Source organism: Quercus robur, chromosome 5, assembly GCF_932294415.1.
Source record: "Quercus robur chromosome 5, dhQueRobu3.1, whole genome shotgun sequence".
In the NCBI taxonomy this organism is placed as follows: Eukaryota; Viridiplantae; Streptophyta; class Magnoliopsida; order Fagales; family Fagaceae; genus Quercus; species Quercus robur.
The window spans coordinates 62,439,122-62,450,638 of record NC_065538.1 but is presented as its reverse complement, the minus strand read 5'-3'; the positions used below and the strand labels follow the sequence as shown (position 1 = coordinate 62,450,638).

General features: G+C 35.6%; 1 protein-coding gene across 1 annotated transcript; it reads right to left on the bottom strand.

Annotated features, from left to right (window-relative positions):
* Positions 1-1,443: 1,443 nt before the first annotated feature.
* On the bottom strand, positions 1,444-9,676 carry LOC126726606 (uncharacterized). Its single transcript, XM_050431885.1, has 4 exons — positions 8,911-9,676; positions 7,584-7,808; positions 5,314-5,694; positions 1,444-2,088 (listed from the first exon to the last, which is right to left on the bottom strand). The coding sequence occupies exons 1-4, from the start codon at positions 9,496-9,498 to the stop codon at positions 1,621-1,623; spliced, it is 1,662 nt and encodes a 553-aa protein (XP_050287842.1). The 5' UTR covers positions 9,499-9,676; the 3' UTR covers positions 1,444-1,620.
* Positions 9,677-11,517: the final 1,841 nt, after the last annotated feature.

The following is an 11,517-nucleotide window of genomic DNA, read 5'->3' as shown; positions in this document are numbered from 1 at the left end:
AAGAGGCGCAGATCCCTTCAGGCACAAAGACAAAGGAAGACTAGGACAGCTCGATAGAAAAAGACAGAAGAAGAAAACAAGAAACAAAAGTAAAAAGAACGCGAGCGACCTCTCATGGCACAGACAGAAAAAAGCCTCGGGGAACCAGAACAGGGAAGTAGAATGATAACAAACGACTTTCAAAAATGGCAGAACAGGATTCCGCCCAGATGGGAAAAAAAAGGGAAAAGTGGAAGACGCCAGAAATGGGGATGCCGAGAAGGGCATATCTCAGCACATCCCAAAGAAGATGGCCAACCAGGAACTTTCAAAAGAATCAGAACTGAAAGAAGAAAAGAATGAGAAAAAACGGAAACGGGACTTACCGAGATGATGGAAACAGGACGTGCTCTGTTTGCAAAAGGGCAAAACAAGGGAACCAACGGTTCCCCAGGAATACCAAAAACCTCATTATAAAAGGAGGGAATGGGTTGTGAAGAAAGGACAGCGGCAAAAAGAGAGACACAAGAAAGAAGAAATTTTCTAGAAAAAACTATCAGAAAAATCTGTGGAGAAGAGAAAATACCAAGGGAAGAACAAACATTGCTTCCCGGTATCCTGTAAAAGCCACTATTGCACATTCTCGGATTCAACGAGAATCAAACTTTGCAAGTTTTGAAGGCTGAAATAGCCATTCAAGACTGTAATTTTTGAGCTTGATTGAACCTTTTATCACGTCCTAATGAGCTTTCTGTAATCCAACAGATAATGTATTAATGAAACATGCTTCATATTTCCCAGGATCCCCTCAGCATTAATTTCTTATCGCTTTGCTAATCCTGTTTCTTTCCTTCTGAATTTACCTTGTTAATCTTTGGCACTCTTTGATATCCTTGCTTGTCATTTTTTTATATTGTCAGGAGCATCCTCCGTATACCACTTGATTCTTAAACAGCTTGTTAGCTGCGGTGAGTCAAGGCCCGGTTCATCAAATCCTTTTCATTTAGGCCCGGGATCCTTGGGCCTGAGTGTCACGAAAAAGGCACTCTCACAGCTTTTGAAAATTAAAATACGAAAACAAAAAAGTATGTGTAAGTGCATGCGAGCGTGTGTGTAAATTATATATATATATATATATATATATATATAGAGAGAGAGAGAGAGAGAGCATCCCTTTTTTTGATTTAGTGAAGTTGACTTCATTAGTAACAAAAGTAATGAAATTAAACTACTATAAAGGAAGAAGGGTAAGGAGAAGATGTATAGTGTACCGGGATGTTGAAAGGCAAGAGGAAGTTCCTTAAAACCGCCTGACCATCTAAAACCACTGTGCCCTGACAATTTTGTTACCCTCCAAAGGGTAAGGCTCCATTGCCTATATACATGTCTAAACCTTTTTAGTCAATTGGAACTTTAAATTGGTAAAGGTCATTAGCTCAATCCAAGTGTTCCCTGTGAATCATATTAGTTAATTCATAGAATTTTTCTTTGATATTTCTTTTAAGCAAAACAACATTCTTTATATTCTGCCCATAGCTCTTCTAGATTAACAAACAAAACTGCCTCTTCATTTGTGCTGTGCTAAAGGAAAGTTCACAAATGGGGACAAGATAACAAAAAAGGTAGGCTGTAAATTAGCAGTTAGCTAGCTCGAAAGTCCAGAAAAAGCCGCAATTTCTGCACCAGGAGCTCACGAGTGCCAAAAAGAGGCTTACCACTGATGATCCAATCCTTCTCGAGAAGTCCTGCTTTAGCACTATTCAGCATTTCATCATGGAAAGCAGACACAACATGGTAGATTGAGGTCCTCAAAACATCAGCAATGGCATATGCTTTTGAATGTAGAGGGCCACCTCTCTTCTTACCCACTGCACCATCTATTCTTCCAGTGCTTGATGTTGCCCATTTAATTCCAGCTGGCCCCATCAAATGAGGGGGGGATTGAATGTTGGTCTTCTTCCCCATGAATGTCTCAACGGCAAGAAGGCAAGATAACAGTGCTGAAATGACTGCAGCATTACTACCAGAGAGCTGAGCAACCCCAAACCTATCTTCTCTGTGTGAGCAGGCAGTCAGTGAGGCAACCGTCCTGGCAGACCATGCACATAGCTGCATAAAGAAGTGTCCATCACTAGGTTATATAATTATTCAAATAGCTGCATAATGAAGTTTCCATTATTAAGTTGTACTATGAGTCAAACTTTGACAAATTAGCTAGCATGTTCTTTTTTTTTTTAATCTTGGTTAGAAAATTCCTAAATCTCCCCCACCCCTGGCCGCCACAGATCTCAAACCAAAGACCTTGCTCACCCCTTGGGCCTTGGCACTTTGTACCGAGGGAGGCCAGAGGTGCCATTGGACCATTAAGATCATTGGTAAAATTAGCTGGCATTTTCACGCATTATAAACCCAATATATTATAAATGAATAGTATATATGAGAAATTCATGATGCACAGACCATTGAAACCTAGATTACAATTAAAATTTATGAGATTCATTGCATGAACTAATGTATGCTTATCTGTTTCATATACAGAGGGAAAGTGATGTGCATTGCAAGGATTTCATCAATACAGAACAGCAAATAGAGTTGTTGAAGTTCAATAACAATCTCCAATGGTTTCAATATATCTAGACACAATTATGAATCCACCTCCTTAAGTCTTAACACATTTCCCTCAAATGCTATGAAACAGGTGACCTAAACTCAACTTTAGAACCCATAACCTTAATAAAGTATGTACAACAATACAGAGAGACAAGACAATCATTTGAGTAGGGGAAAAAAATTATGTTGTCAGTAGAGAAAAGATCTACCATGACAGAGTACCAACAGGCTTCCAAGAGAGACAGAAAATGAGTGTGGCAGATAAAAAGAGCAGCTAAGAAGTTGGATCCCAAATTAATTCTAAAAAGAACAAGAGAGAATCTATTGAGTTTGAAACCCAAGATAAGAAAATGATTGATAGCATTATGTCCTAAAATGGAAGTAACAACACTGATTCCATACAGCCAGAGCAACATGCAAAAGCACAAATTTTTTTTTTGAGAGATAATTAAAATATACTACTAATCCTGCAGCTTGAATCCTTTCCCCCTTAGACCCCCAAGCACGTTGTGCATGGAAAGGTGTCAGCATGCAAAATCACAAATAAAGGAGAAGAAAGATCTTTCAAACAGTATCCATCACAACTAAAATCCTACTGTAGATGATGGCATGTATGCTCTAATCTCAAGGAGTTTAGAGCCACGTTAAGAACAATCTATATGAGTTTTGCAAAGGTGCTCTCTGTGATAACCACTTTCGTTTATGTTCCACACCAGTAAGAACTTTAATCAACTTATACCATAAGCCTCACTTTTTGACATTCAAAGAAGTGCACAAAGTCCTGGTCAACCTGTACAAGACCTTCCATATACCTTTTTTCTTGGAAAATCTAACCTATATAGGTTTGGAAAAGCAAGCCAATCATTGATAGGAGATGAAAGCAAGAGACATAATTGTCTCCTGCTTAAGATTAGGAGGTATCAAGCACTTAATTAAGAAAATATATAAGCATTATCACCTTGGTTAAGAAATAAATATCCACCAACACCAGAAATTGGAAAAGCAAGCCAATCATTGATAGGAGATGAAAGCAAGAGACATAATTGTCTCCTGCTTAAGATTAGGAGGTATCAAGCACTTAATTAAGAAAATATATAAGCATTATCACCTTGGTTAAGAAATAAATATCCACCAACACCAGAAATTGGTATAATGACACCTTCGTCCATGTTACTGCTAAGGCAAAATGATTTTACCCTGATGCCAGTGCCAAACCTTTTTCAAACAAGGGGTCTTTATCCCATTACTACAAAGCTGAAAATTAAAAATAGTTTCTTTGGACTATCTGAGACCCAGAGATTAAAGACACCAGTGATGAGTTGCAGAAAACACCAGCACGCACACACAAAATGATGATAGGGACTGGGATTTTATAATTAGCAATCTTATAAAGGAACAAGGAAAACTTTAGATTGCATATAGATTTTTATCTTATAAAACATATTTCACGTTGAGTTGAGTTTAAAACATATTTCAGGTTGAATTTTTCACCATATTAACTAGAGGTATTTAGTGTTCCTAATGCCCAGTACTTATACATAAAGATTTGACCTTCAGTTGCGTAAAACATGTAGAAAATTAAGTGACATATCATCTGTCAAAACAAAGGTTAAAAGCTTATTACTATTTATGGTTTAACTAAATCAACAAATGGCCTTGAACAAGATATGTCGGTCCATTTATATACTCAACTGAACTCAACTAAGCCTTTTATCACATCTGACTGATGTCACAACAATCCTTTACAAACTTATATTGGTTCACCATGAAATTCTTTTTTTTCTGCATATTTCTTGTATAATTTCCATGTACTAAGGCTTCAACCTTTTATTTTTAGAATCTTGATATGATGTTAGTGTTCATTACATATTAATAAAAATAAAAAAATAAATAAAATAAATAAAAACTCATAAATTAATTGCAAGGAGTTTGGGAGATAATAGAATGTTGGCAAGGCAGGTTTGGGAGACAGAAATAGTGCCATTTGGAAAGCTGTTCGCCATTGTTTGATGTGGTGTATCTGGGGGGAAAGGAATAGAAATTTTGATGGGTGTGAATGAATAATTGCAGATTTGAAGTTCCAGATGATCAGAATGTTATTTGAGTGGATGCTGGCCACAGGGACATCTTTTTTCTAATTTATTGGAGTTTATAGATCATTGTACTTTCTGATTTGCAATATGTAGTTCATCTAGTATACCCCGTGTACTTGATGCATTTTTTCTAATAAAACGTATTACTTATCAAAAAACAATTTAGTCAAGTCCCATCCACGCATCTAGTATAGAGATCTATCAAGTGCAGATCATAAAGTCAAAGTTGGAGTTGACACCTGTGTGTCACATTTGCATTAGAAAGAATTGAAATTTCTGTTACACAGCAGCAATGATAAATCAATTAACAAATCATTAAAAGGAATCCTCCTACAATTACAATTCACAACACTACTTTATTTGACAACTTGCTTGAAGAAAGGTAAGAGTCATGAAGGAGGTCCTCCGAAAATTCTTTGACACTCGTGAGTTTGGGAGGTTGCAAAATGTGCTTGCACATAGGTAAGCCCATGTGAGTTTAAAAAAAATTAAAAATTAAAAATTAGTCTGAATAAAAGTAATCTTTTCACTTCAGGACAAGACACCATGATGAGCTTCAACAAATAATGCACACAAACACACACACTTGTGCATGTACACATCCACAAGTGTAAGCAACAGCGTTTTGTACCTGAAAGCTTTTCAGTGGTTTGCAATACTTGGATTCCAGACGGGAGTCAGTTGGTGAGAGTAACTGTTTGGACAGCTGGGAGTTTTTGTCAACAGAACTTTCCAAACCTTCAGCCAACTTTGATGCAAGCTTTTCCAGAGGCCTCAAGCATACAGCTATAACTCTTTTGTAAGTCTCACCTGTTTCTTCAAAAAAGGCAGCTCGTCGCCACGTATCAACATTATTCTCACAGACCATACAGAGATCAAGATATGCAAGATATTGAAGAAGAGAATTTGGGTTGCTATCCTCCAGGGCTGCAAGGAGATGCTCACTTGGATTCGTTTCTGCTGCTGCCGACCCTTTGGGTGGTGCAAATGTGAACCTCTTTGTATGTAGCACCTATATTGCCACATAGTTTCAAACAATTAATGACTGTCTTTTTAGAGGTAACAGGAAGGATATGAAGCCAGAAATAGCTGGAATAAAAAATTTTAAACAAATCACAGTGACAGGTGCTATTCACATGGAATTCCTCACCCATTAAGGATTAGAGAGAAGAGGAGATATTTGTTTTTGTGATTAATAATAAGTACAAAATGTTATTAGAAGAGTATGCCAAGATGCATGTATTCTAGTGTTTCCATTGCAACTAAGTTCTCATTAACTCTCCATTAAAAGCAACAAGCTAGAAATATATATTATAGGTCTTGCGGTTAAAAGATAAATGGATTTGCTTTACAGGTATGTCAATTATACATAGATAAGCAGATTTACACATAACCATAAAGGATATTGAGGAGGAAAGTTCAATTTGCAATAGAATAAAACTCATCTAAATAATACAGCAGTCAGGTTGTATGGACGCACAGCAGGGTACAAGAACAATAAACAAACATGTTGAATCAAGGAAAGACGGTAAGTTCATTAGGTAACTCTACTGTATTTGCAATTTGAATTCTAGAAGAATATATTTCAGCAAAATAAATTGTTTTGAAAAATAATTTTGGTATTATGCTAAAATTCTTACCAAAAAGTGATTATGCTAAATGAAATTACGTAATAATCCTTAGTTTCAAGAATTCTCTTTTTTACTGTAAAATGCATTTTCCAAAAGAGAAATAGAGAATGCATTTTCAAATACCTGCTTCAAAGTAGTGTTAACAAACCCAAAAAAACAAGGAAACATGCATTCTCAAGCCTAGAAATTTGTGAAATGAATTTTATGTAGAGTTGCCAATCATAGCCTAAATAAACATATTTTCACATGTATAACTGCAGTAATATGCTCTTTTTATTTTGTGGGTGGGTGGGTGGGGGGTTGATAGATAACAGGATAATTCTTTTTTTTCCCCAGAGGAACTCTATTGGGAATTGAACCCAGGATGTCTGGGTCTACAGTTCATCCCAAGCCTCCAACCACTAGGCTGCACCTTGACAGGTTAGATAAGAGGATAATTCTTCAAAGAGAAAGGGATAACACCCAGGCATATAGGAATAACAAACATTAATTTGAGACAGTATGTAATACATAAAATAAGTTTTTCATCATTAAATTGAGATGATTAATATGTGTGTCTACTGCACCTCAGTCGATTACTGAAGTGATAGAGAAGTGCCCCTGCTGCATATATAGATGCAGGACACATAAAAATTCAACAGCATTGTAAATAATATAATCTTCATTAAGAATTTTATCAGAAAATAAACAAATAACCAAACATGATAGGGAAATGGCTAAGAAGATGAATATAATGATCAAAGTTTCATAAACCCTAATCTTGTTCATGTTCTGCCTGTTCCTCTCTTAATAAGTACATATGTTCTTTCTGTTTGACTAATGGAGCAATCAAGAAATAAATTTTAAAAAAGAAAATGTATATCCAACTTATAAAACTGCTATTCTTTGGGTCCCCAGATATACAGTCCAAGCAAAAGATTTTGAACTAGCATACAGTTGAATAGATATTTGCCACATAAAGCTTGAGCATTTTCAGCCATGATTACAGTTTTTCCCTCTTTTATGCCTTGTAATATTCTTTAGCAGAGGAAAGTTGGAATGAAAGCGAGGGCATTGGTCAGGGATAATAGTATAATACAACATGCAAGACATGATGTATCTTGAAGAATCATATAAATGACATGATATGCAATGAGGATTAACAACAATGAAAGCAGCTACTAGATGATATGAACATCAATGGATATTGCAATTATATGAACTGCATCAGTTGACCACCTGCTAAAGCTAAATGATACTGACAAGAACAAAATTTACAACTAAACTATACCCGATGTAAGTGGTGACTTAATTCCCAGCATAGAAACACTGCAAAGCTCCCAATGCAAAAGATGATTTGCTCAGCAAAGAACTTTCTCTCTGTAACCTGACCTTTAAACTGATCCAACAGAATTGATCCTAGAACAGCTGAAAATAGGTAAGTCACACCCGAAAGCTTCAAAGCCCGAGTAATAGCCGAAGGGAGCCCCATCTTGAAGCTGAAGAAAGGTGGGCGCTGTTACAACAAGCAATTAAAAGTAGAGGCCATGAGTCTCATAAGTCATAACTAGAAAGCAACATACTCTGAGAATAAATGACAATCTAATTTATAGCTATAGATGACAAAATTACAGTTTGGTTCAGCTTATGTTTCATCTTTTCGAAAAATGAGTTTTTTAAAAGAAGTTGTACCTAGAAAAAATAAATAAATAAAATAAAATAAAAAAAAGAAAAAAAAAGTGAAGTTTAAGTTGTACTTTGAACCACTATGCCAAATGGGCAGACATAAAATTCTCAGCTAGAAATCAACTTTTTTTGCTATGATGCAGACTAACAGGCTATTCAAGACAAGGGTAAAAACTGATGTTTTGAGCAACGCATAAACACCAAAGTAATCAAAGAGTGACAGAAAATTTGATAAGCACCCAGATTTCTCCCAAGCAACAACAAAAGGAAAGTTAAGAGCAACAATGATAGGTGCAAGTGATCATAATTACTGATCTGAACATCAATCTAGCCTGAATTTGTCCCATATCACCAGTAGAGAATTTTTCAAGATAATGTGTGCACACACAGTAACACCAAATCTTAGGCACCATATCGAAAACAGGAAAATTTTAGTGCAGCACGACCCGATACTAGATAGGCGCTCATAATTTCCTGGCATTGACCACAAGACTATTGGTAATTTGAAGAATATATAATAATTTTCTATGATAAATTTCAAAGCTTAGAGGAATATGGCTTAAAAAAGGAGCAAACACAATCTTTCCCTCTTTTTTCCACAATCAAAAACATCACACCCTCATTTTTGCTCACCCAGATGTCTTTAGCTATGATGATTACATCCTATAATCAGAATCAAAGCCTGCAAGCAGTAGAAAATATATCTTCACCTGATCCCCTATGCATTCCAACATTTAGTTTATCACATAATACTCCTTTAACACTTCATACCCAATACTAACAGCATATAAAGAAAAAAAACAAAAACATCCATATCGAAATGTGACTAACACAATTATTTTAACTAGCACAACATGTAACACCAAGTAATAACAAAATCAATCAAAATATTGTAAACCTTCTAGTCTCTCAACTCTCCCTCACATACTGACCTGAATAATGGGAAACTCCAAAACCCATCTGTGCTTATAAACATAAAACAAGCCGTAAAGCAAACCAAGAAGAAAACCAATGAACCCCACTTTGCCAATCAGCCAGTCTCCATCAAAGCCACTGGATTTAACCCAACACACAGACACTAACCCCACAAATCCAGACACAGCACAGGCCGCCACAAACAACACAAAGCTCAGAGAAACCTTAGCCCGGGTCCGAAAATCCGGCGATACCGAAGCCGAAGAGTCCGAAACGAGAAAGAATCGGACGAGGCCGAGAAAGAGCTCAAAAGGGTAAGCAGGGGAATGGGGATAGGGCGAGGAGACGAGTGAGAGAGAAGCAGAGAAGAGGAGCTGTGAGAGGTGGAATGTGAAGAAAGTGAGGAGTGAAATGAGTGATGGAGCAAAAGAGAGTAATGGGTTTTTACTAGTGGAAGTGGTGGTGGTGGAGGTGAGTGTGGAGATGAAGAAGGTTTTGAAGAAGAGGAAGATGGCAGTGGAGGGAATAGACTGCCATATGAGGAACCCTAAGAAGCGGTTCTTGACTACGATTTCTAGTGGTGTTGTCAAGGACATTATTGACATGGTTGTTCTTGTTTTTGGTTTTTGGTTTTTGGTTTTTGGTCTTTTTTTTATTTTGACAAAAGTGTGTTTGCTTGATGATGCTTTTGGTTTTTGTTTTGCTGGAGAAGTTTAGGGGAAGAAGACTGTAGAGTAGACACCGGACATAAAGACAGTGGTGGGGTTTTGAATTTGGATGGGTTTGATTTGTTTTGCACAAAATTCCTGTCTTTTTAACTTAATTGCTAAGGAGTCAAGTCCTTAAGCTTTTTTTTGCCCAAAAAAATAAAGTCCTTAAGCTTTTGTGTCATTTTCGTTTGTATAATTTTCTTCATTTTCGAATTGACCCATTTTTAACAAGGTTTTAGCAGTTATACCCGTTTTATCTTTCATGTTTTTAAGGGTCCGTTTAGATACAACTTATTTTACTGAAAACATTGTAACAAAATAATTTTTAAATGTGTGAATAGTAGTGTGAGACACATTTTTAATAATTTTTTTTTAATAAAGTGATTATGGGTCCCATGAACAGTGAATGAATGATACCAGAACAATGCGTGAACAGTGTTAAACAATACGTGAACAATGAATTTTGTCCCCTCTAAAATGCATGTAGCAAGAAAAAAAAAATGCAAATGCAAAACTGAAACGTGGATCCAAATCCACACTAAGGGTCCATTGGTTGGCTAGAAAAGTGAAGAGAAGAGAAGAGAAAATGATGTTCAGTTGGGGAGGGGAGGAAGGAGAGAAAATGATGAGACCCAAGAGTTTTTTCTCCAGCCCAAAATTTGGGAGAATATATATATATATATATATATATATATAATACCAAAGTAGATCACCGGGCTCTCAAATAAGGGATAGGCTCGTGGTAAGTCCCCACATGTATGACTCACCCCCTATGTGAGACCTTGGAATATTGCTCCAAGGTGAAAAGTGGGAGATGGTGTGTTTGATAGGAAATTACCATGCCCTCCCTCTTTTTAAATGTTTCTACTTTTTTTCCCCTTTTTAAGCTATGTAGCCTATGTTACGTTTTTTTTTTTTTTTCCTTGACTTTTAGTTTTTTTTTTTCCTTATATACTATTGATTTTCTTTTTTCTTGGCATTAGAGGCATAGGAGTAAATTGATACAATATACTTTTTATGTCCTCTCTTTTTTCTTTTTTTTTCTTAATTAAATAAAAGAATTTTCTATTCCTTTACTTTTCCACTCCTCAACCAAATACTATAAGAGGAAACTAAAATCTCTATTATCTTCCAAATTTTCCGTCTCTTCTTCATTTTTTACCTTCCTAGTTTTCCATCCCCCAACCTTTGTAAGTATAATTTTTAAACTCATCTCAAAAGCTTGTTGTATTCTAATTGAAATTACAAATTTTGTTGACCTAACAAATATTCAAACAAACAAACACACATTGAAGTGTAATATCAAGATAAAGACAAAGCAATAACAAAAATTTTCATTACAATTTTTCCCCGATTTGGTTTTTCAACAAAGTAATTCTACAACCATACAATTTTTTACAATATTTTTACAAACCACTAAGGTGATAAATTCTTATTGGTTTTCATCTAAACTTACTATTGACATCATTTTTTTACTTATCAATAACTACTCACCACATCAACAATGTGTAAAAAAAGTTCATAATTTTAGCATTTTCCTTCTAAACATGATTCTCTCCATTTTACAGTTTTCCTTGAGAGAATGGAATAGTGTCCAAAGTGTCAAAGCAACATTATTTGATAATCTAAAAAAAAAAAATTAATACCTTAAAAAAAAAAAAAAAAAAAAAGACTTGCAGAACCTACTAAAAATTATTGTTTTGATGAATGGCTCACGTCTCAAATAATATTTTTTAAGATGGATAAAAATATTAAAAACTAGTTCATACTTCACACAACCTATTATACACATTTTCACATATATACTCAAATTGCAAATAAGACGTGACTTGAAGTCATAGTTTCCAACTTAAAAACTGTGACTTGCAGAACCTACTAAAAATTATTGTTTTGATGAATGGCTCACGTCTCAAA

What these genes read in the sequence shown, in the direction of transcription:
- LOC126726606 (XM_050431885.1), bottom strand. Translation starts at nt 9,498, where the DNA reads ATGTCAATAATGTCCTTGACAACACCACTAGAAATCGTAGTCAAGAAC. An exon ending in TAAGTCACCACTTACATCGG is followed by an intron (nt 5,695 to 7,583) that starts GTATAGTTTAGT and finishes GTGGCAATATAG; the next exon opens with GTGCTACATACAAAGAGGTT. An exon ending in AACCACTGAAAAGCTTTCAG is followed by an intron (nt 2,089 to 5,313) that starts GTACAAAACGCT and finishes TTCTTTATGCAG; the next exon opens with CTATGTGCATGGTCTGCCAG.